The sequence below is a fragment of the Ascidiella aspersa genome, chromosome 6 (assembly GCF_963924565.1).
Source record: "Ascidiella aspersa chromosome 6, kaAscAspe10.2, whole genome shotgun sequence".
Classification (NCBI taxonomy): domain Eukaryota; kingdom Metazoa; phylum Chordata; class Ascidiacea; order Phlebobranchia; family Ascidiidae; genus Ascidiella; species Ascidiella aspersa.
The window spans coordinates 2,975,314-2,997,045 of record NC_139452.1 but is presented as its reverse complement, the minus strand read 5'-3'; the positions used below and the strand labels follow the sequence as shown (position 1 = coordinate 2,997,045).

Sequence of the window (21,732 nt, the reverse complement as noted above, 5' to 3'; positions counted from 1 at the left end):
CAGAAAATGTGTATATATACATTTAACAGTGGTGCATAATTCTCGGCAATTAAAAAAAATAATCTAAATATTTTATACACTTAATGATACACATTTATTTTTGTCAAATTTTTCATAAAATGCTCTTTTAAATAGTATTTACTATGTACTTATATGCAATTAGAGAAAGGCTCTGTAATTGATATTTTACTGAAAATTAAATTTACAGTGAAGTTACTAGCCATTAGCTATTTAGAAATGAAACATTTTCTGCTGTTCCATTGTTCTGATTTGATCTGTGTTACTGCTGTTTCAAATTTTTTAATTTCTAAGTTTTTTCTTATTTCTGTGCCACACAGGTTTGTGCAATTTTAAATTATCCATTATGGTCCTAATTGCCAATGTTTTAATTCAGGATTGATTTTTAAATATAAAATTAAAAATAATAGAATATGTTCGTAAAAATTTTGGCCATTTTCTTCCTTTTTAGTTTTGATGTTGCATTAAGCAAAGATAACGAGCGTTACAAGAAAGATTTTAATGAAATACCCTCGATGCATCGATTCCGATCGTCAAAAGTTAAGCAACTTTGGGACAAAGCCAACAGGGTAGGTTTTGGCTGACACACTTATTCACAAAATTTCTTAATCGATAGTTTGTCCAATTATTTTTGTTTCTAGTTTTATTGTACACATAGTCTAGTATCAAATTTGCTGATTGATAAATATGCCAAATAAAGGATGATAGAATAGGGTCTTATTATAAAAGCAAGTGATATACATGAGCATTGAGCAAGTACTGATTTATTTTAAAAATTAAGTGACATATCTCTGTTTACTTCAAGCTAGTTACTGCATAAATACAACCTTGGTTTTAATAAGTTTTGTATAAGGCAGTACAATATATTTCAAATTTTTGTATTTAAAGTAGTGCCATTTTTTAGTTGTGGGTCCCTGGTTTGTTAATATAATATTAAACATAAAAAACATTGTCAATCATTAATTAAATTTTGTTAAGGTTTTTAAGTGCAAATTTTCCTTTTTTTAGATTGGATTGCCAGAAGTGACGCTGAGTGAGCTGTTTGTCGAACTCAAGCACCAAGATAATGAGTGGATGCGACTAAAGCAATTAAAACACAGCAAAAACGACCAAGATGGACTGGTGGAAGCTAAACTACAAAAGGAATTCAACGGTAAAACTAGAATTGTGATTTAAATAAAAATATAAAAGCCATAACACTTAATATTATTGAACTTAGCAAACTGTCTAAAAATGAAGGAATATGTCGATTTCATTTTTTGTGAAATTGCGCAGAAAACCTGTGTATTGACTTTTTTTTAGTGTTCATATTAATTAAGATATTTAGTTCATTAACCCTTATGTTACAACTCCTATATTACATGAGCATTTATATTGGTATTTTTTTTTCAGACATAATCATCAAATATGGATTTGATGAAAAAACAAAAACAGAAAATTTTGTTCGCAATGGAGACAAGCGGCAAAGAAAACCTTTTTTCCAAGTATTGTATTTATCTTTTTTTTCTATTATTTCAGCTGCATTTCTAATATAAAGACACTTATGGTCATGACGGACACATAAAAATATTTTGTTGAACAAAATAAAAACCTGGTATATTACCTTTGATCCGCAACATATTATGTTAATATTTCCAAAATACTGTTATTGTGATTTAATTAATTGTTAAAATTGTCATAATTGAATGCCCTAATGATTGATAAACTGCAGTAAATCCAAAATATTCTCTTGACAAACCAAAAAAAAGTTTTCTGTGTGTGGTTGACTTTATTTATCAGGGCAAGTATATATTAATGTTTAACTTCTAACATTTTATGAAGTAAACTCCTGTTTTCTATAAAAGTGTGATTGCTGGTTAGGTTATATTACATAGAAAAAGAAGTCAAAATTTTAGTGTGATAATTCTACAAATACTAAACTGCGACAGCTCCTTCCTTAAGGTTTTATTTAAAGACCCACTGTGCATGCTATTACTGTCCATTTTTTATTGGGCTCCATAATTGTGTCATTATCTTCTAAGGATCCAAAACTGGACAAACTGTGGCATGCTGCCATGTCAAGTTCAAAGTTCAGCCCGGACGAGATGGAAAAACTACGAACCGAGTTCGAACATCACCAGGATAAACTCTTTGAGTACAAGAACCTGAAAGACGCAGTGACCAGACTAAGCGGTAAAAAGCGGTTTTAAGAACTCTTTTTTCATTAGTTTTTGGTGCAATTTCAAGACAAAAACTGAAAATCGCAATTTACACATTTTTTCTGAAACTATTTTCCAACATATGGCCTCTTTGTAACAAAACCTAAAATTTTGGACAAATTTTAACGATCACTGTGCTAAAATCTAAAGTACAATAAAGAAATTTGCGATATTAGTAGGTTTTCAACCCTTCTGTGTAAGTTTCGTTTTTAATTGGGTGCTGACAAAAAGTCTAAGAAAAGTCATTATTTATAAACTTTTTGAGTACAAGAACCTGAAAGACGCAGTGACTCGACTAAGCGATAAAAAGTGGTTTTAAGAACTCGTTTTTTTGATTTATTTTTTTTGGTGGGGGGGCAATTTTTGCTGCCGTCAACTTAAATCTTGATTTCCACCATTTTTATGATGCTGTTTTTTAACACATTGCTGCTTCTTTATAAAGCTTAAATATCATGTTGTAAATTTTGGAAAATTTTAGAAGTTTACTTTGCTTTCGGTTTTAGCTAGTTAAAATATTAAGCACTAAATAAATTTGCGATATTAGTAGCCATTAGCGAGGCATCCATAGAAAAATTGTTTTTGTGTTGATTAAAAAGTTTTAAACCTATGTGTTAGTATCATGTTGAATTTTGTGCTGACAAAAGATTAACGCAGCAGTGTGGATTTGTGCAACCTTTTTATACCTACAGGGATAACATCTGTTTACGAATTACATCGCCTGCAAAATACTTGTAACTTAGAGACGAGCCCCAAAAAACGAAGAATTCGGGCCGAAAATGATTTTTTACCAAAAGGCTGGCAAGATTCTGCCAGCCCGATAATGTTTCTGTACAACTACCACGTTTTGCTTTAATTTGGCATAAAGCCAGCGTCAAAATACATGTTCTCGTGTCGTGCAGCCACAGATCACGAAAAACACTTTAGCCACTAATTTGAAAAAACTCGAAATCAGTCAGTGCACGAAAATGGGATCGAATTGTTACTTGATAACATTGGTTGGTCCTTCTTTAAGCCCATAAATGACTAATTTTAATAATCACCGCAAATTGATGCTTGTTTGCGGTTTGCAGCCACAACGTCAACATTTAGTCAATGTTTGCTGTTGGAATTAAAAACAACATACCCTTTCTTTAAAGGCAATGGATGGCTAGAATTCTGATGTTTCAGTTAATGTATAATTATTTATTTGAATTTCATTCGATTCAGCTCTCTTTTAAACAATTTTTCGCAACCATTATATTCAAACCCGAGTTCTGTGTTTCCCAACCTTTTTTCCCGACAACCCAAATACCAAGCCCAAGTATAGCAACGAAGCTTTGGTGACCAAAATTTTCTTCACTAATCTTTTTGTGAGCTTCAACTGAACAAAGCACAAATAAGACCATAACATAATGGAAGTTCGAATCAAACTAAAATAAGCCATGACGTCGTATTGCAATTTTTTGAAGTAACGGAGAAATCTTGCTCAAAACCATCTCAATAAATATAACCATATGAAACTACTGCCCGAACAATGTAAACGTCGACATAATTTTAGTCGCACCAATAGGTTAAAACACACTGGTTTAAACTAGAGATCGACCGATATCCATTTTTGGACCGATAACGATACCGATTTTTTTATATATACCTGGAAAATGTTCAACACTTGAATTAATTGAATATAAAATCCTAATAATGTTTCAGTTTATACACCTTTATTTATTATTAAACAATTATTTTGCATATTAACTTGGCGTGATGCTAAAACCAAAATTTTTTTGACAAAAAATTGATAAGTTGTTTGTTGTAAAGGAAAAATTATATCATATTTTGTGCTAAAATATCGGCAAAAGTATCGGCCTACATTTAACGATACCGATATATCGGTAGCAACCAAATATCGGCCGATATTATCGGTAAACCGATACATCGGTCTATCGCTGGTTTAAACTACATACAAACGTTCAGTCGACGTTTTGTGATTTGACAAATCGAATTTGCAATAGCAAACGAAAGACTGCGGTGCATTAACATGCGAGCCGTGTTAGGCTGGTGGTAAAATCTTGTAACAGGAAAGATTTGCTTCCTTTTACCTTGTCGCTTGGTGTTATGATAATTCTGCTTATTGTGGCGTATACTGTTTACGCTAGACTCTCCTGAACTAGCCGTCTGGAAAAATCGTTTTTCAATTTAAAATGTTCGTGATTAAAAACGCAGCCTTGGTATGCCCCTCTTCGTTCGATGTGGAATGAATGCAGCATCCAGCCCAACATTACAGCATACAGCCCAACACTTTGAAGTGGTTCACGATGTATTTTTCGGTCTCTCACCATAAGACCGAGATAACAACGTCAATGTCGGGATGAAACATAGTCCGGAATAAAACCAAAACAGGACACGTATCTAATAGTCGTAGTAACGTCTTAATATAAATAAGTCCGAAATCCGTCGGAATAAGGTTTAAATCGCCAGAACCAGGCCTATACAATACTTTACCTTACCCCAAACCCCACTCCTAAGTACATTACTAACTCCACTCACAATTTTAACCCTAACCCAATTTCTAACCCTCATCATTTTTTGTGTTTTTACCAGAGGTGTCTGACAACTCTATTGACAAAATAAACTAGATTTTTTATTTGTTTTTTTGTGTTGTTTACCAGAGGTGTCTGACAACTCTATTGACAAAATAAACTAGATTTTTTATTTGTTTTTTTGTGTGTTTTTTACCAGAGGTGTCTGACAACTCTATTGACAAGATGGAAGCTGTGAAAGAAATGAAACGAGAAAACCGAAAGCTTGAAAGTATGGAGGAAGAAGTGAAAGACAACTACGAGCGTCTCGCATTGATCACTCGCAAATTAAGAGGTGATTTTTTGGCTTATCCTTGTTTTTGCCACTCTGCGCGGATCTATAATGTAGCTTGCAAAGTCGAAAATGTCGAGTAACTCGACATCCAGTTAACAAAGGCGTTTTGGTACGCACTTGTATTATCTTAGCTTAATGAGGCCGAAATCTATTCAAAACCTTCCTTTTTTTAAACAGTGAAACGCAATTATTATCATTCTAATTTTCTATAGTCGGAGCATTAATTATCACCTTCAGGTGTTAATAGGTGTCAACGTTCAATTAACATTGACTGATGATGATACAAGTGCAAGTTTTTACGAGTTGATATTTACAAAAGAACAAAGTCGTTGTGAGCTTTTTTTCGTTTAAAGGCGAAAAATTCGAAAAAAAGTGAATGCAGATCACACATATAATTTCATCATTTCGGTGGCATCAAAATCTGAGTGAATACATTTCGCACAGCATAGTCCAAAACCAAATGCCTTTATTTGCTCAGCTCGCAAATTTAACAAGCTAATGTTTGTCGGCGTGCAGTAAATGCTAGTCGGTGCGCAGTTCTGGCATCACAACGCACTGGTTCCATTGTACGCACTGGTTTTACTACCCGTGCCTATACTGGCATGCGCCGGACACGTGGCCTAGAAAATGGCCTCGTTTAAAAATGGCCCGTTTTAAAAATGGCCCGAACAATAGCGACAAGTTTATTAAGGTTTTTCAAAACAAAAACTTTTTTAATTGAACAACATTTTGTAACACTAAATTATGAATGGTTATGAATTCAAACCTTCCACAGCGTTCTTTGCCGCAAAAAAACATTGTCACAAAAGTTGCAGTGCGCAGTAAGAACTATCACATGAAAAAACTTTTTTTTTTCCTGTGCCTACTCAGTTGTTGCACCGTTTGGGACACGTGGCCTAAAACAATGACCGGTTCAGTTGCTTGCACTCGAGCGGCACGTCTCTTGCGTTTTTAATTTGAAAACAGATTTAATTGAACAACACTACGCAACACTACGAATTGCTTGCCGATTAAATGTATCACGTTTTCTAGCGCAAAAAAACAAAAAATGCCACAAGTAGGTACAGTGCGTAAAAAGAAATACCACATCAAAAAACTTAGTTTCCGTTTTTTGCTGGTTTCGTTTTGGCCCGCACGAAATGTTGTGCAATTAGTGCGAACCACGCTACTTTGGTTGAAGTTTTTGTACCAAAATACTAGTTAATGCGAAAAACTAAGTTTCTGTATTTTGCTAGTCGAATACCTCGCCTGATATTACAACGGCTAGCTCCCTTATGTAATGTTAACTTTTATTGAGTGATGTCTTTTTACGACCGGCATGTAACTACATGCGGTGATGCGACGGTTTGAAGGACACGTTGGCTAAAACTAGGACCCCACAAAAAATGTCTGATAATGTCAGGTCGGAGCCGATACCCGTTGACGTTATTACTATCTCCAACAAAAACAAAAATAGATGAAACTGAAACGTTTGATGTGTTTTTCCAGGTTATTTGGTTACAATTGGCTCCTGCGTTTTTATTTTTTTATAAATATACCTTTTGGGGTAGAAATCGCTGTATTCCCTCTATTAATTAGGTATAGGATTATCACCGATACCACCCTATTATCAAAAGAGTACCGATACTACCACTTGACATCGGGTATCGGCTCCGATCTGATATTATCGGACACCAATAGTATACACGGTTTCAGAAACGCTGTAGTAAACTTGCGCTTGTACATTAAGGTGGAAGGGATGGAGGTGAAGAAATGCCTTTCCTTGAACCACGTGTGGCCGAACTCTGGGATATTGCCACGAAAGGAAACTTTTCCGAGACCGAGCTCGCCTCAATTGAAGACGAACTTAAACACTTTCAATCCAGGATCGACAAGCACAGACATTACAGGTATGACGCTGTAAAGCTTATACTACAAAAAGCACATCATACCAGGCTGAAGTGTGTATCTTCCATTGAATGATTATATACTGTAGACCCCCTTCTGAAACCTTAATATACTAACAGAATATAGCAAGCATTCACGTATGATTGTTTCTCGACTCGCTCCTCTCTGAGCCTGTGTAGCTAGGAAAACACTTTTAACTCGGTAAAACTAAACTTTGGAAAGACCAATTCATAGAATGCTTAACACATTTGTTTAGTTACTGGTATGATAACAATAAAATAAACTATTAGTTAAGCATTAAGCAATTTTAACATATAAATTGGCATAGTTATTATATTAAATGTATAAGGATTTCATGAATTTGTCTTCCCCACTTTCATTTTTACCAAGTTAAAGAATTTACCGTGTAGATAAGTAAGTTGGTAGAGTGACGGTTCCGGCTTGACCGAGTTCGTGAGTTCGAAACTCACCATAGCCTAGTTGTTTTTTCTAGCCTGCCCTGCTTGCATCATTGATCGACAGCTTCGATAAGTCTGCGGTGGCTTTTTATAGTAATTTTATCAAAAATACTAAAGTCATTATTTTCGATAAAATCGACATTTCGCTGTTCACAAACGTTTTGGCAATACCTCATGCCATCATCAGAGTAAAAATACAAGTGAAGCTAAAGTTAAGGACAACATTCGCCCTGTTTATAGAGACGAGTTAAAGAACTCAGCGGAGAAGATTGACTACCACGGTGGCAAGGAACACGCGCCAACTGAGAGAATATCAAAACACCAAAAGCTACAGGACAAGGTCAACGACCTCGCTTACAAGGTGAGTATCTTTTCAATGGATAAAAAGTTTTAAGTTGGTTAATATTTTCGCGATCGTTTAGGTTTGTCTGCGTGTGAGATTGTGTTTTCCATTGGTTTTAACTTTGTATGTCGAAAGTCAAATCGTACGAACATTTGTGAGAAGGTGTGTTAGAAGTGCGACTGGTGCCAGCCCTGCTACGCCAGCCCTGCTACGCTATGACTTAACAAATTGGTGTAATATGCGTTTTACATGGATCCGAGCCGACACTGGACGTTTTACTCTGATACCGATGCTCAATATTTTGAACAAAAAGTATTGCGATCCAAGAAAAACGCAATTCAGCTTTTGTCAATTACACATCAGTATAATTGAAAATCCTTTATATATATGTTATATTTCATTAAGTAAGGTTAAATACATCTTTTGGCCTGTCTTTAAAAAAACTGCTGAACAAATTCAACTGCATTTTTTATTTAAAGGATCTCTAGCTTTTTCTTCTTTTCCTGTGTAACTCTGTTTTTCCAGCCGACCTTACTTGCCCGAAATCCTTAATTGATCAACTGATTTCGGTTAGTCTCGTTAAGACTCCCGGTGTCTTCGATGTGTAATCTGGCTGTTAACCTTTTTCTATGACGCACCACTTTTTGTAATGGTCGTGTGCCCCTGCGCTCCTGGTAATAAACAAGTGTCATAAAAAAATAAAATCAAAAAATCAGTAGGATAGCCAAAATATGGATTTAGATTCTCATTTGGTGATATATCCTTATAAAAATGATGAAAAACGAAACTGGAGTTTTTTTTAAAGGATTTCGAGCTATTTCTTTTAATCATTTCTTGCTGCAAACATCCTTTTGTTTTTCGACAGGTTCAAAAGCTCTTCAACAACATGAAGGTTCGTTTCTCCAGGGGCGTTTTTAGACACAACGAACTTTAAACGAACGAGAGTGTCACATTTAGAGACTCAGCTTACTCTGCTGGAGAACACCACCTGTGTTATGCAATATTACCGTTTCTATTATTACTGCTGTATGCTGGGTGCCCATGGAGGTGCATACTTGATTACACACTGTTTCTGTAATGATTTTTGCCTTATTCGTGACACTTTTTTTTCAAGTTTTGCAGTTTGCAAAGTCGCCCTTTTTACAGTTTCAGCCACTTTATACTTACATTAATTTTTCTAGCTAGGTTTTTTTTTAAAAACGATTTTTTTTTAAACTTTTATAAAATGTCCACTAAACGTCCACTTCTGCTAAAATCCTAGCGTTTCCAAAACAGCCAAAAAACTGGGAACAAAATGCATCCTGTCAGTATAACATCATAGTTAAACCTGATCAACAAAAATTAAGTGTTTTTTAATTAAATAGTTATAAACTCTTCCTTTCACCATAATTAATCAACTTATTCTCAAAACGCGTATTCTCAAACTCTATGCGTTGTGGTGCGTCGTTTTAATCTTCAAAGGGCGTCGCAAAATGATTCTGCTTCGTATCTAGCTCATTGGTGGTAATGAACATTAATCAGCGTCTAAAGAAATAAGTAAATCTTCCATCGCTGGGTGCGTCGCACGTTAAACAAACTTTTTCAAGGCGTCTACAAAAATACTCAGAAAACCACTGCGTAACGTTAAGCTTGAGTCAACTTTTCGCATTTGAAGAATTGCACAACAAAAATCGTTTCTGTTTACGTCAAACGTTTTTAAAAAATGCTTTCGGTTGCGGAAAAGTTGAAATATTTCACCTTTGACGCTTTCGGTTAGAAGCGAGGAAATTTGCCGTTAACGCTGGCGACGCGTTATGTGTGAACTGGACGACGTTAGCGTTAGACGCTAGCGCTAGACCAGGGGTTCTTAAACTTTTTTTACCGCAGACCCCTAAAAATTTTTTAAACTAGCGTGGACTACGGTCGGCAAAAAAAATCCAAAATGACATCATAAATTAACGTCACAGTACAAATAGACTTTATAAATCTGCTGATTTTGGCCAAAAATGTGAAAGTGAAATGGAGTGTAAATAGGATTCAGTGCAAAACCGTTTTATTTTTATTCAAACGGTTTTCTTTAAGAAAAGATTACTTCTTAAATATACACTAATATTTTAAGTAGGCCTTCATGGACCCCCTAAAACTTGTTCGCGGACCCCTAAGGGGTCCATGGACCCAAGTTTAAGAACCCCTGCGCTAGACGTTAACGCGTCTGGTGTGTACCAGCGTTTAGTTACCTAAGGTTGTTTCGTTAACCTACTATTCTTTGATAAAATTACCTTTGAAAGCAGAAATCGCTGCAGTGGATCACAAATCAGGACTTGAAAATCTATATTATCTTGGTATCGGCACCGATCCCTTCACAGTATCGGTTCGATACGATATTATCGGCCACCCCTAACCGTCATGTCTCCACAAAACATTGATGCAGTGTGCGCGCGCGTTTTTTTATACTTTTTTTGCAAACGGTGTTTATAGGCAAGTTGTTATTTTTAAGGTTGCATAACTCGTAAATGTAATTTAAAAGTTCTGTGGGTTCTGCTTATTTTAAACCACCGCTGGTGTCTAAGTAATAATTGCTTCCGATAATAAACGAGATTTTACCTGCCTTATAACGTCTTTAAGTTTAAAATGTTACGAACTTCGAAATGCAATACTGCCTTGCCCTCTTGATTGATCATGTTTCCATTATATTTTACGCTACATTTGTTATTTTGCTTTGATTGAAGTGTAAGGCGTGATTAAAGTGTATGATTATACGGGTTTATGGCGAATATTAATCAGTGTCGACGCACAATAAAACAAAACAAAAAACACGGTGATCATTTTTTCGTTGGTGTCAAGTCTGATAGCGTTTTTTTTTTTTTACTTCAAAGAAATCTCTGATAAATAGCATCACATTTTAATTATATTCTGTTTTAATTAAGCTGTCTTAGATATTAGAAGTTTTAGCAACTATTTTTCCATTATGGAATTTCCGTCAATATGGATTCTCTGCGACTGAATTGAAAACAAATTTCTCCCAACAATATTATAGATTTCTGCACCTGGGTTACCTAAAAAGCTTTTTCACAAGTTTCACTTATTCAACATAAAGAAATTTTGTGTCAAGTCGTATGCCTTTTTCAAATTTCTAGCGCGCTAAGAGCCACCTTTGATGTAAAAAGTGTTGGGCATCTTATTCTGATTGCACACTGGCTTCAGAAGAATCTGTTTAGCTAACATGTTTCTTAATCAAGACTTATATAAAAATTAAATGTTTTAAACCAAATAAATTATAAACTTATTTCATTTATAGCATTGTATCACACAGAAACCACCAAAAACGAAACAAATAAGAAGCAAGCTGTTTTGTTTACCTTAATCTAGTATTGAATCAAACAAAATGTACCTTTTAATCCGAGCTTCTGACGAGCAAAAAAAATGACTAAACCTTTCAATTTCATTACAGGTTGCTACATTTGTGACATAGGCTAATTTGGCATTTTTCGTCCATAATAACTATTTTACATCTAAATTTAATAACTATTTACAAAACATAAATACCTTTTAAAGCGCTTTCTTTTTTTTTTTGATTCATCAATACGTCAGTCGTTCCAGCAATAATTAAGACAAAAGCAACATAAACAAAGCAGCTTTCCACAGTTGAAGTTGGCAGCAGAACTAAACTGGTTGTATTGAACAAGTGTTGAATGCTGATTATAAAAATTAACGTTTTCAGTGGAAAGTTGCCCGTGGGTTTATTACGCGCGAGCAAAGCAAAATCGTGACGTGATATTTTGAACTCGAATTTAGAAATTAGATTAGAAGTCGAACTAGCCTCATTTTGCTCTAATTCGTTAAATTAGAAAACTAGAATTATTTAGTTTTTCAAGTCTGGCCCAGAGCCCTATTCCTAGGGTTTTAGATGTTTTTCGGCGATTTAAGAATATTTGGAAACCCGATTGGTTTTGGATGGTCTGGTGTGAATATTGCGCATGTGGTCTTTGTCTATTAAAATTATAAAACATTGTTTTTAGTTTCTGCCGCACAGATCTTAGACAAAAGTGGATCCTGGATTATTATTTGGGGGAGATGCATAATTTTTTGGAGATGACGTCACAAAGTTACGTCAAAACGTGACGTTACGTGACGTCAATCCAGAAGCCCCTCTTAAACATAGAATGTTATACTATTGTATGTAAGGTCGAAACCCGACTCCATACTCTTTTCATTATATACACATAGCATTCGAAGCGGGTGTTCCTTTGTAATGTATATCGATCAGGCATCTATATCCTCCAAGCGAAAACCGCTGTTTAGCGTGAGAGGGTATATTATTACCGTGGGTCACCGGCTTAGCTGACAATACACCTTGCGTCTGCTATTGAAAGAAATTCAATCAAGCAGAACGGAGGGGTCCAATAACCGCTTCGAACACAATACACAGTTGGAATTGACTTGTCTGTGCCAAATTAGGTTCACACGCCAACGTTGTAAACAAGTTATTTTACCTCCAGTCCCGCTCAGGTTATTCTAAAAATGGTCCAAGGTAGATATTTTCCAAAAAGTAACAAGCCAGGTCCCAGTCATTAATTGTCCCTAGTTAGTTTTAAAGCAAGTTAAGGTATTGACATAAAAATAATATGTTGAACTATTAAAATTGGTAAAATTGTCCGATTATGAACAATAACTTAAAAAACTATAACGCAACAAGTAAACTGTTTTAGGTGCAAAAATTGAGAGAAATAACCCAATTTTACAACAAAAAAGTTTACTAAAAACACTTAATTTCAACCCAAGACATTTGACAAAAGTCCAAGTCAAGTCAGTTTGTCTAAAAGACGGAAGTCAAGTAAATACATTACTTTATATCATTGCAACATTGTCATACGGGTGTGGAAATTAAAATATTTAACATTCAGCCTAATGATAAAATCACCAAACTCTCTTTTTTAGGGGGGGGGGGGGTATTTTTGTTGAAAACAAGTGAAAATTATTTTAAGGCGAGAATATTTTGTGGTTTCTGCTCGACAAAAGTGTTGAAAACCAAGCATAATAACCAAAGTCCTACAGCAAGGCAGTAAAGGAAATAGGACTTGTTAAACGCGGTAGAAAATATTATCGGATACAGCGTTTTTTTAAGGTGTAAATTTCTCCAGCGGTTTCCCAAATTTTGGACTTACAACTTTTTTGTATTTAAATGAAACACTTGCGGTCTCTTAAAACTACTTAGCGGTCACCCAAACCAAACCTTAAAAAACAAGCTGACCGGAAACATCAAATCCTATTTTAAGCTTGCTTTATTTACCACTAAAAACGCTTTCAAAAGGCAATGACTTGCAAATTGCTTTTTTTTTTGTTTTTTAAAGCCGTTATGCAGCTAGGTATATTCAAAACGATTTGATAACACAAAACGCTTCCAAATTGGTCAAATTTCATTCTTGGCAATAAACTTTGAAACAAAATAACAAAGCGCTTTGAGCACATTTCATTTTACGATCCAAAGTTTGGCAGTTCGTAAAAGCATTGGGTAGAAAAGTTCGGGTAAAACGAAACCAATGTTTTGACAAAACTGAACAGGTATAAGACATGAATAAAACAGCAAAAACTCAGCTATTTTGATTAAGTTAATACAAACAGCTTCAAAAGATCTTGTTTTTTATGAGATTAAATCATCAACTTTTGTAATGGTAATGGTAAACAATTCCTTAAGTTTCGAAATAAGCACATGTTATCTACAACGAAATCAAGAATCAAGATTTTTATAAAATATGTTGCATAAAAATGGCACAAGTATGTTGAAATGGTGAATTTGGTGCTACAAAAAGATATATGGCAAACCGTAAAAAGATCTGGATTTAAGGACTACAAAGATAAGTGGAAATGCTGCAAGTGTATCAATGCGGTAAAAAATCAACACAGTCACGATTACCAGAGGAGCTGTTTTTGATTATTTTTACTCCGGCTGGTAGCAACAGTTTATGCATCAATGCTGAGTTCCCCAGAAAAATGCTGAACGCGATTATATATATGAAGTGAATTAAAGGTGTGTAATTATAGTCGCTGTGTGGGAATAAAAAAAGGGTAGCTTTGATGGAATGCACCCGACGCCTTTGTTTCGTCACAATGGAGCTTTTTACTTGTTAGTCATCATGCTGACAAATTCTGCACAAAAAACACAAAATAGTTAAAAACAAATTTAACAGTAATTTCTTATTCTGCTTTTGTCGTCAATGGTAAATGATTGATTCTTACTCAAGGATTAAAGAAAAAAAATAAGTGTTTTTTTTAAACAAAAACCTTGAAAAATGTACACACACAACGCAATATACAAGTTTGACAATATTTTCCTATTTTGTTTAAATACATTAACAAAAATATATGTAAGGGCAAAATATAATGGCATTTATAACTAATATATAATCATGTAGGTATTAAGAATTTCATCGGATCTTTAAACAATAACCTGGTATTATATAAATTTGATATTTTGAAAATAATATTTTATAATCAAGAAAGGGAAATGTGGTGCCAATTTCAGTTTTACATTTAACCAACAGTCAACTCAACACTATCAACCGATAATATTTTTGAAGCAACATTAAAACAATCGAATGGTTCAGCATATTTTCTGTCATTAAAAAAGTAAGAGATAAAATACTGATAGGCTCCTTCCTAAAACAGTATAGACTTTGTTGTCTCAGTCAAAATCAGTCACTATAGGTTCTAGTTTATAAAAGAGAAATATATTTCGCCAATCACGACATCATCAGTCTCTTAATTCGAATGAAGCTCCTTCCTATTGCGAGTGCTTACATTAGATCGCATAAAACATTTAAAAATAGCTCGTAATTGTTGTTTTACCCTTAAATGACACTGCTCCAAGGCTTTAAAAATGCTTTCAGCCTTTAATAAAAAGCTGTTTTAATAGCCCGAAAATGACAGCTACCTTCATAGCTAAGAATCGCTCTTCTGGTGTAAACGGAGTAAAAACCGACGTTTCGGCAGCTGATACCGGCTGACCTCATCAGGGTTAATAATTAAAACGGGAATGTGCTAGCCAGCTTATATACTAAAAAGTAAAAAATAATAGCACTAAAGATAAAAAGTAATAAATCTAGACGGCGCTGAATTATGCGATAAGCTGTGACGATCAGATGCAGAACTACTGCAACGTCAGACAGCAGTTTTTAAGCTACCTTCATAGTTGACTTGTCCATCGCCATCTACGTCAGCCTCCCTGATCATCTCGTCCACTTCTTCGTCGGTTAATTTCTCGCCAAGGTTCGTCATCACGTGACGCAACTCGGCTGCCGAGATGAAACCGTTGCCGTCCTGAAAAAAAAAACACAAATAAGAAGCTATTAAACTCATTAACACCGGTGGGCAACACATAAAAAATTAATGTGGCATTTCCCTTGTGAGTCACAATATCCTGAAAAACGGAAAGCGTAAAAATAAAACGTAATAAAATAGTCACACACAGTGCTTTTAATGCGTTTTTAGAAAATCTCTATTGGTCACTCAAAATATAGCCTACTTCTGATTGGGGATGGCCGATCCTTGACTTTTTATCTCGATACTGATACCCGATATTTTAGACGAAAGTATTGTGGCCGAACCGATACCAATGACGTCATTACTATGCTCAAACAAATGAAAATAGTTAAATTGAAACTTTCAAAGATAATTCTCAAGTTATTAGGCCAAAATTTGCTGTAGTCATAAGAAATTTAAATACCATCAGTTTGTTACCTTATGTTTTCATAAATAAATAGCGCTTTTAAGGTAGAAATTGCTGCATTACGCAACAAATAATTCCTTCTAAAGGTATCTTGTCGGATAAAATATTTTCAGACAACCTAGTCATATAAGGACTAAGGCAATTTTTAAGTCGTTTTGACGGACCAAAAATCTCCATTGGCCTCTCAAAATATAGACCACTTCTGAAACTACAGCAGAGAATTAGAAGTTGAGCGAAACCTTAAAAAACCTAGGTGCATAGCTTCACATAAAACACCCAAGTAACATTTCCTCTGAAAATTCATAATTGCTATTTGGGGTAGAACAAAAAACATTTTCAAAAATATTCTATTAGTGGTAAGAACTTACAGAAATTAAAACAAGAATTAAAGTAAAAATAGCAATTCATAAAAACAAACATTCTTTGACTTTCCGGTCTTTGTCAAAGTCGGTTTAAAAAAGAGAAATATACTTCGCCACAAAAAAAGAATAATAGGGACTGATGATGCCTTATTTTGTGGCGAAATAAATTTGACAAGAAGTTATTAACAACAGACTTTGACCAAGGCAGGGAAGTCTACAGAATATATGTCATTGTCGTAATTTACGTGTAAGGGCGAGGATTATCTTTACATTTTACATATTCAGTTTGCCATTCAAAAATCACTACCTTGTCGAAAACTCTGAACGCTTCTCGGATTTCCTCCTCACAATCTGTGTCCTTCATTTTTCTTGCCATCATGGTTAAAAATTCAGGAAAGTCGATTGTTCCGTTGCCATCAGCGTCCACTTCGTTGATCATGTCCTGCACAAATAACAGTATGCTTTAAAAAAATCACTTATATTAAAAATATAAAAACATCATAAAATAATGCTTCTGTCCTTAGCAAAAGTTAAAACATGCGAGTTTTGTTTTACAAAATTTAATTCCATTCACCAAAATCCAACTGATAAGTTGAAATTGATAGAGAGGTTTGAATTACCTGGTAGCGTTAATACACAATAATTGCAATAATGCCTTGGGTTTTAGTAAAAAAGAAGGTTCTTTGGTCAAACATTTATAATGATAACATTTATAAGCAAAGAATTTAAAAGCATGCAAAGGATGTGCCACTACCCACTACAGTTTAATTATGCAAATCAAGAGCCATGGAGCATATTGGTTGGGAGTTGTAGTAAGACGTAGCTTAAGAATATCAAAGCCTATAGAAAAGTAGCTATCATTTTGATGATTCATATATATCTTTATTCATTTTTCAACATATTCTAAACATTCAGATTGTACCTACTTCCGTATAGGCCTTGATATTCTTATTTTGGGCAATACTCTGCCAAATAGAACTTAAAAGGTAAACAAATTTTAGCATATTTGTGACAGGCTAAACCTGATTACACTGAAGGCATACAAACATGAACACGGATATTTTTCAAAAAAAAAAAAAAAAAAAAAAAAAATTTCATGAATATCATTAGCAATGTAAATGGGATAAACTCTCGAATAACATGACATGATTTGATTTTCTACAAACTAACTAACAAACATAATATGTTTTATATTGATAATAATCAACTAACCTAAAACTGTTACTACACTTCTAAAAAAACAGTAAACATTTGGGCAAGCAGCAATCATTTAGAATAAAAAACAAAACAGCAGGTTGGGACCAGTGTTGTAATGACTTAGGTTCCTGTTTTTAAACGACTCGACTTGACTTGAGTTTTTTTAAGCAAAATAACTTTACTTGACTTAAGTGTTTTGGACAATATGACTTTGGTAAAATAAAGTGTTTTCATTAGGAATTTATTTGGGTGTCTAATGATCCTAATTTTTTAACATTTAACTATCTGTTGCATTTTTTAGTTCAGTTATTGCTCATGATAACAAGTTTACCAATTCCAATAAATTGAAGTTTAATGTTTATGACCAAGGACATGACAAGGAAAATGTTCACTTGGAGTTTTTTTTACAAGTGACTTGACTGGGAACCTTCAGTCGTTTCAAAGCGACTTGTTTACAACACTGGTTAGAACTATAACGTACGTCGTACACCCATGTTTGACAATCTACTAAAGTTCTAATGCTTTAGGAAACTGACAGAAATATTGAATTGTTTAGGACTCTTAATTAGGACACAATGTGCAGTGTGCACAATTAATGTATGTTGGTTCAACTTTGGTTTAACTTTAATGTTAAAAATTAAAGAAAATGAATAAAGAGTTATTCGAAACGTTCAAAACGCTACCTATACATCCGTATGGGCTTTGATATTCTTAATACTCAAACCAATATGCTCCAATGTTTTAACTCTGCTTAATTGTGACATTACATTAAACTAACAATACAGGCAAGCGTCTCATATATTTTGCGCACGTTTGATAACAAATAATTTTTAATAGCCTTTTGTCATTTTTAACAAAACTTGCCTGCCATTGCAACTTTTAAACCTTTTCAAAAAAATATTGATTACTACCTGAAGTTCTGCTTCAGTTGGGTTTTGGCCGAGAGATCGCATCACAGTTCCCAATTCCTTGGTGGTGATGGTACCATCGCCGTCCTTGTCAAAAAGCGAGAAAGCCTCCTTAAATTCAGCGATTTGTTCCTCTGTGAGTTGGTCAGCCTGCAAAGACAATTTCAAAATATAAATTATGAAGCGATGAATTATTTATTGCAACAAAATTGGCCTTAAATGTTTCAAAATACATTAATTTTGGTTAACTTCGATAGAATATATGTGTGGGTTAAATAATACATTTTTTAGCGCCCACTAAATCAAGTTTCTAATCCATTAGAATATTTGTTATCGTAAATTTTAGAAAGAGGTCTATGTTTTTCAAAGATGCAGGAACCATATTTTAACAAAAAATTAACTTAAATGTAGCGCTGGTCTAGAAAATCTTACCACATTTTTGTCTGGGGTTTATATTGTCACCATTATTTGGGACATTGGGTTAGGGTGCGATTTTGGACTCAGGTGAGGTCAAGTAATACTATATTTATTTCTTCCTGGCAATTTTAATTTTTACAACTCGTTTCGTTATTGTAAAATAAGTGTTGTAGGTTTCTGGATTATAACCATACACTCTTTGAAAAAAAATCGGTTTTGAACACCACAGACTACACCCTAACATAAATTCAGAAAACAAAAAAACTCAAGTTTCACAATATTGTCTTTTCTATTTGCATATTTGTATTTTGTACTACCTAAAGTTACTTGTATCAAACATATGGATAATATATTATGCTGTAAAGAGGTAAAATATTTGGCACTGGTCTAAGAATCCAATAGCACAATTAACACAATTGGGTAAGGGTGCGGGTTACCGTTTGGGTAGGTTAACCAATATTATTAAATAATAATACTGAACCTACCCTCACCCAAACATTAACAGACACCCTAACCCAAATAATGTGTATTACTTAAAATTATTTTGATGCTGTGGCCTGTGGTAGGATTCTAAACCAGCGCCAAATATTTAGCTAATGAAAAATACATTTCATTCTGTAAAGTATGTTTTTTTTACTATACAGAACAAACACAAAAAGTATACAGAACAGCAAAACTTACCATTTTAAATTGTGTATTTCAAAGATAAAAGTATAATCATGAAATTATTAACCTAAAAAACAAAAGATAAAAAAAACGTTAACGAGACATTTCAACTGCCTATAAAATCAAAACTAGTCATTCGACAAACAGAAATTTCCTACCAAACCAAACTAGTAAACATAGCGAAGTAATCGAACCCTAACACAACTGAATAGCGTTTCTAGGCACCTTATAAAGGGAAGAAACCGTTGAATAAATAAAGCGATATTGAAATCGGCGAGCGAGCCGCCATTGATGCTACGAGCCAACTGATTGGTCAATCTCTGCCTGCATTGCGTAAAGAAGGATTATGACGTCATACTCGGTTGCTTATTCGTCCACAAAGATATTGATTTTAATAATTAACGGCGGTCTTGGCGACTGGCGTTGTCCAAGAAGCCGAATTCGGTGCCGATAATTAGGCTAACGTACTTTCAAGCCGATTTTACTTGGGGTTTAAACGCAGGGAACAAAGAAACGCAGCGAAACATCTGGTCAGCTTAGCTGGATCGTTTGTTTGAATGCACCGAAGCACCTGGTTCGTTAAAATCACCCGTCGCGCATTTGTTCTCCTATTAATACAACAGCATGAACGATTTGTTTCGCTGTTGTTTAAAAAAATGATTAGCTTTGGGATTACGTCAATCCCAAAATATGAGAAATATATATTTTTGGGCATATGGGGATTACCCGATGACATTCTCCGAAAGAATATTTTTACTTTTAAGTGGGGCTATCATGTTGTGCTATTTTCCATGGAAAAAACGAAAGGTTTTCGAGAACACCGAAAAATGCTGAAATCTCCTTCTTTTTGTAATTTGCATTTCCTTGTTCTTTTCATAGGAAATATATTTTAATGAGAATTTTTGGCATTTGGCTGCATAGTGACTAGGCCTAAAACTCGTTGCTCTTCTATTCTGCGACCTTCTGTGATGGAATAAACTAAACAAGCTAATAGTACAAACAGTATAGACTCAAGTAAGACCACGTTAGACTACCAAAGTCCCTAGTCCGATGTGTGCAATGCAGCACTAAAATTTAAAACTGATGAGACCGCAAACTGTAAATTGTAAACGTGGAATAGCATATTGTGAAATGTTTTCCACCTTTGTACTATGGGTGAATGGATTATATAACACCCCTACTAGTGGATTGCTTAATTTCCACTTTATTTTAGTCACGTTAATGGGTGGTATGCGGGCTATAAAGGCGGAACCGGACCCGAGACTCCTCGAAATTGTACATTTGGCCGGAGTCGGATGAACTTCTGCCCAGATATAGCCTACAACTGAAGCTCAGTTAAGACAACTGAAGCTCAGTTTAAAGCGCGCAACGCGAATACAGTTGCGTTTATTTTGTTGCAGATGGTTAATCGTTAACTCAGTGATTCTCAACCGCGGACCGGTGCCGGTCCGCATCAACTTTCCTGCCGGTCCGCCAAATATATTACAATTTTATATCGTATTGCAAAATTCAAGACTTGAAAAGCTTATCCATAAAATGTAGAACTTCGCCAGTTCCGTAATTTGCTGCATTGTGACGCAACATTGAGTTAATGGTCTACTTTGGACTTTATTGTTCGTCACAATGGTACAAGCGTTGTAGTAGGCTACAACTCGTTTAAGGCCTAAGCTTTAAGACCAGTGGTAGGTGAAAAACTTCAATGAACCACGTAAAACACGTATATGGTATCAAAAAGACAGAAGCAATTTTTTTTTTACAACTCGTGAATCTGAAAGGCAAATTTCATTTGTTGTTTTTGTAAATTTTGCTCTGCTTTGTTTTTGTAACTTTTGCCTGCAACTACCAAGGAAATGTAAAACATCATCAAACTCAAGCGTAACAATTCTACTTTCGTTTCACTGGCCGCCAAAAAAATGTCATCTTTTTGGGTGCTGAACATATGGTAGCTCTAGCACTAAGATGTTTCCCGTCCATGGTACCTTAGTGTGCTATAGTTAGCGTTGGGTTTGGGTGGGTCAAGTATTAATAAACCTAATCTTCTTACGCACATTTGTTAATGGTAAATTAGTGCATTGACATCAAGGTCTAAAGCCGGGACTTTTTGATCCTTTGGATGCACTAATTGTCGTACCCCGTAGGATATACCTTTCTGCTTAGAAATGCACTAATGTCTTACGGTTCGGGTCCCAAAAAGTCCGACTTCGGTCAAACATGCGATTTTGTCGAGTCCTGAGTCCGGCCCTGACTCTACAGCCCGTATTCGGCCAATTTACGTAACTAACAGAACGTGGATATTAGGCAAACCACCTATAGGGATGACAATACATGGAAGTTACAATTGGCGGTCATATATCAGTTTAAAAATTTGGTACTGCGCATGCGCATGTCGGACAGTAGTTTTACGTGGTCTTACTCGAGTCCCGAGTCCGGCTCGGCAGCCCTGAAACAAAACAATAAAAATTTACTTATTAGATTCCTTTCTTTTCTAAATGTGCGGTTTTATGGACTCTCTAAAAGTTCTGAAAATTGTACCCCTTTGCAATAGCTAGTTAGAGAACGGAGGGCGTTTCATAGAATTCGAAAAATAAAACCTGGCATTTGTGCTTTGCATGTTTTGCCTAATTTAATTTTTGAAACAGCTGCTAAGACTAATTACACCATCACGAAATACCAATAATATATTAATAATATAATAAATAATATTTCATGGGTTTTAATAGTAT

At 34.8% G+C, this 21,732-nt stretch overlaps 2 protein-coding genes across 2 annotated transcripts; one reads left to right on the top strand and one right to left on the bottom strand.

Moving 5' to 3' along the window:
• Window positions 1-407: 407 nt before the first annotated feature.
• On the top strand, window positions 408-8,979 carry LOC146139169 (alpha-2-macroglobulin receptor-associated protein-like). The gene is made up of 8 exons (XM_083391972.1): window positions 408-587; window positions 1,027-1,171; window positions 1,411-1,502; window positions 2,040-2,190; window positions 4,932-5,066; window positions 6,796-6,955; window positions 7,652-7,772; window positions 8,620-8,979. Exons 1-8 carry the CDS (start codon window positions 432-434, stop codon window positions 8,686-8,688), a joined length of 1,029 nt encoding a protein of 342 aa, XP_083248098.1. The 5' UTR covers window positions 408-431; the 3' UTR covers window positions 8,689-8,979.
• A 4,018-nt stretch (window positions 8,980-12,997) lies between these two features.
• LOC146139168 (calmodulin-alpha-like) lies at window positions 12,998-19,115 on the bottom strand. The gene is made up of 5 exons (XM_083392240.1): window positions 19,025-19,115; window positions 17,930-18,076; window positions 16,129-16,263; window positions 14,915-15,050; window positions 12,998-13,880 (listed from the first exon to the last, which is right to left on the bottom strand). The coding sequence occupies exons 1-5, from the start codon at window positions 19,025-19,027 to the stop codon at window positions 13,852-13,854; spliced, it is 450 nt and encodes a 149-aa protein (XP_083248366.1). The 5' UTR covers window positions 19,028-19,115; the 3' UTR covers window positions 12,998-13,851.
• Between the last annotated feature and the right edge of the window lie 2,617 nt (window positions 19,116-21,732).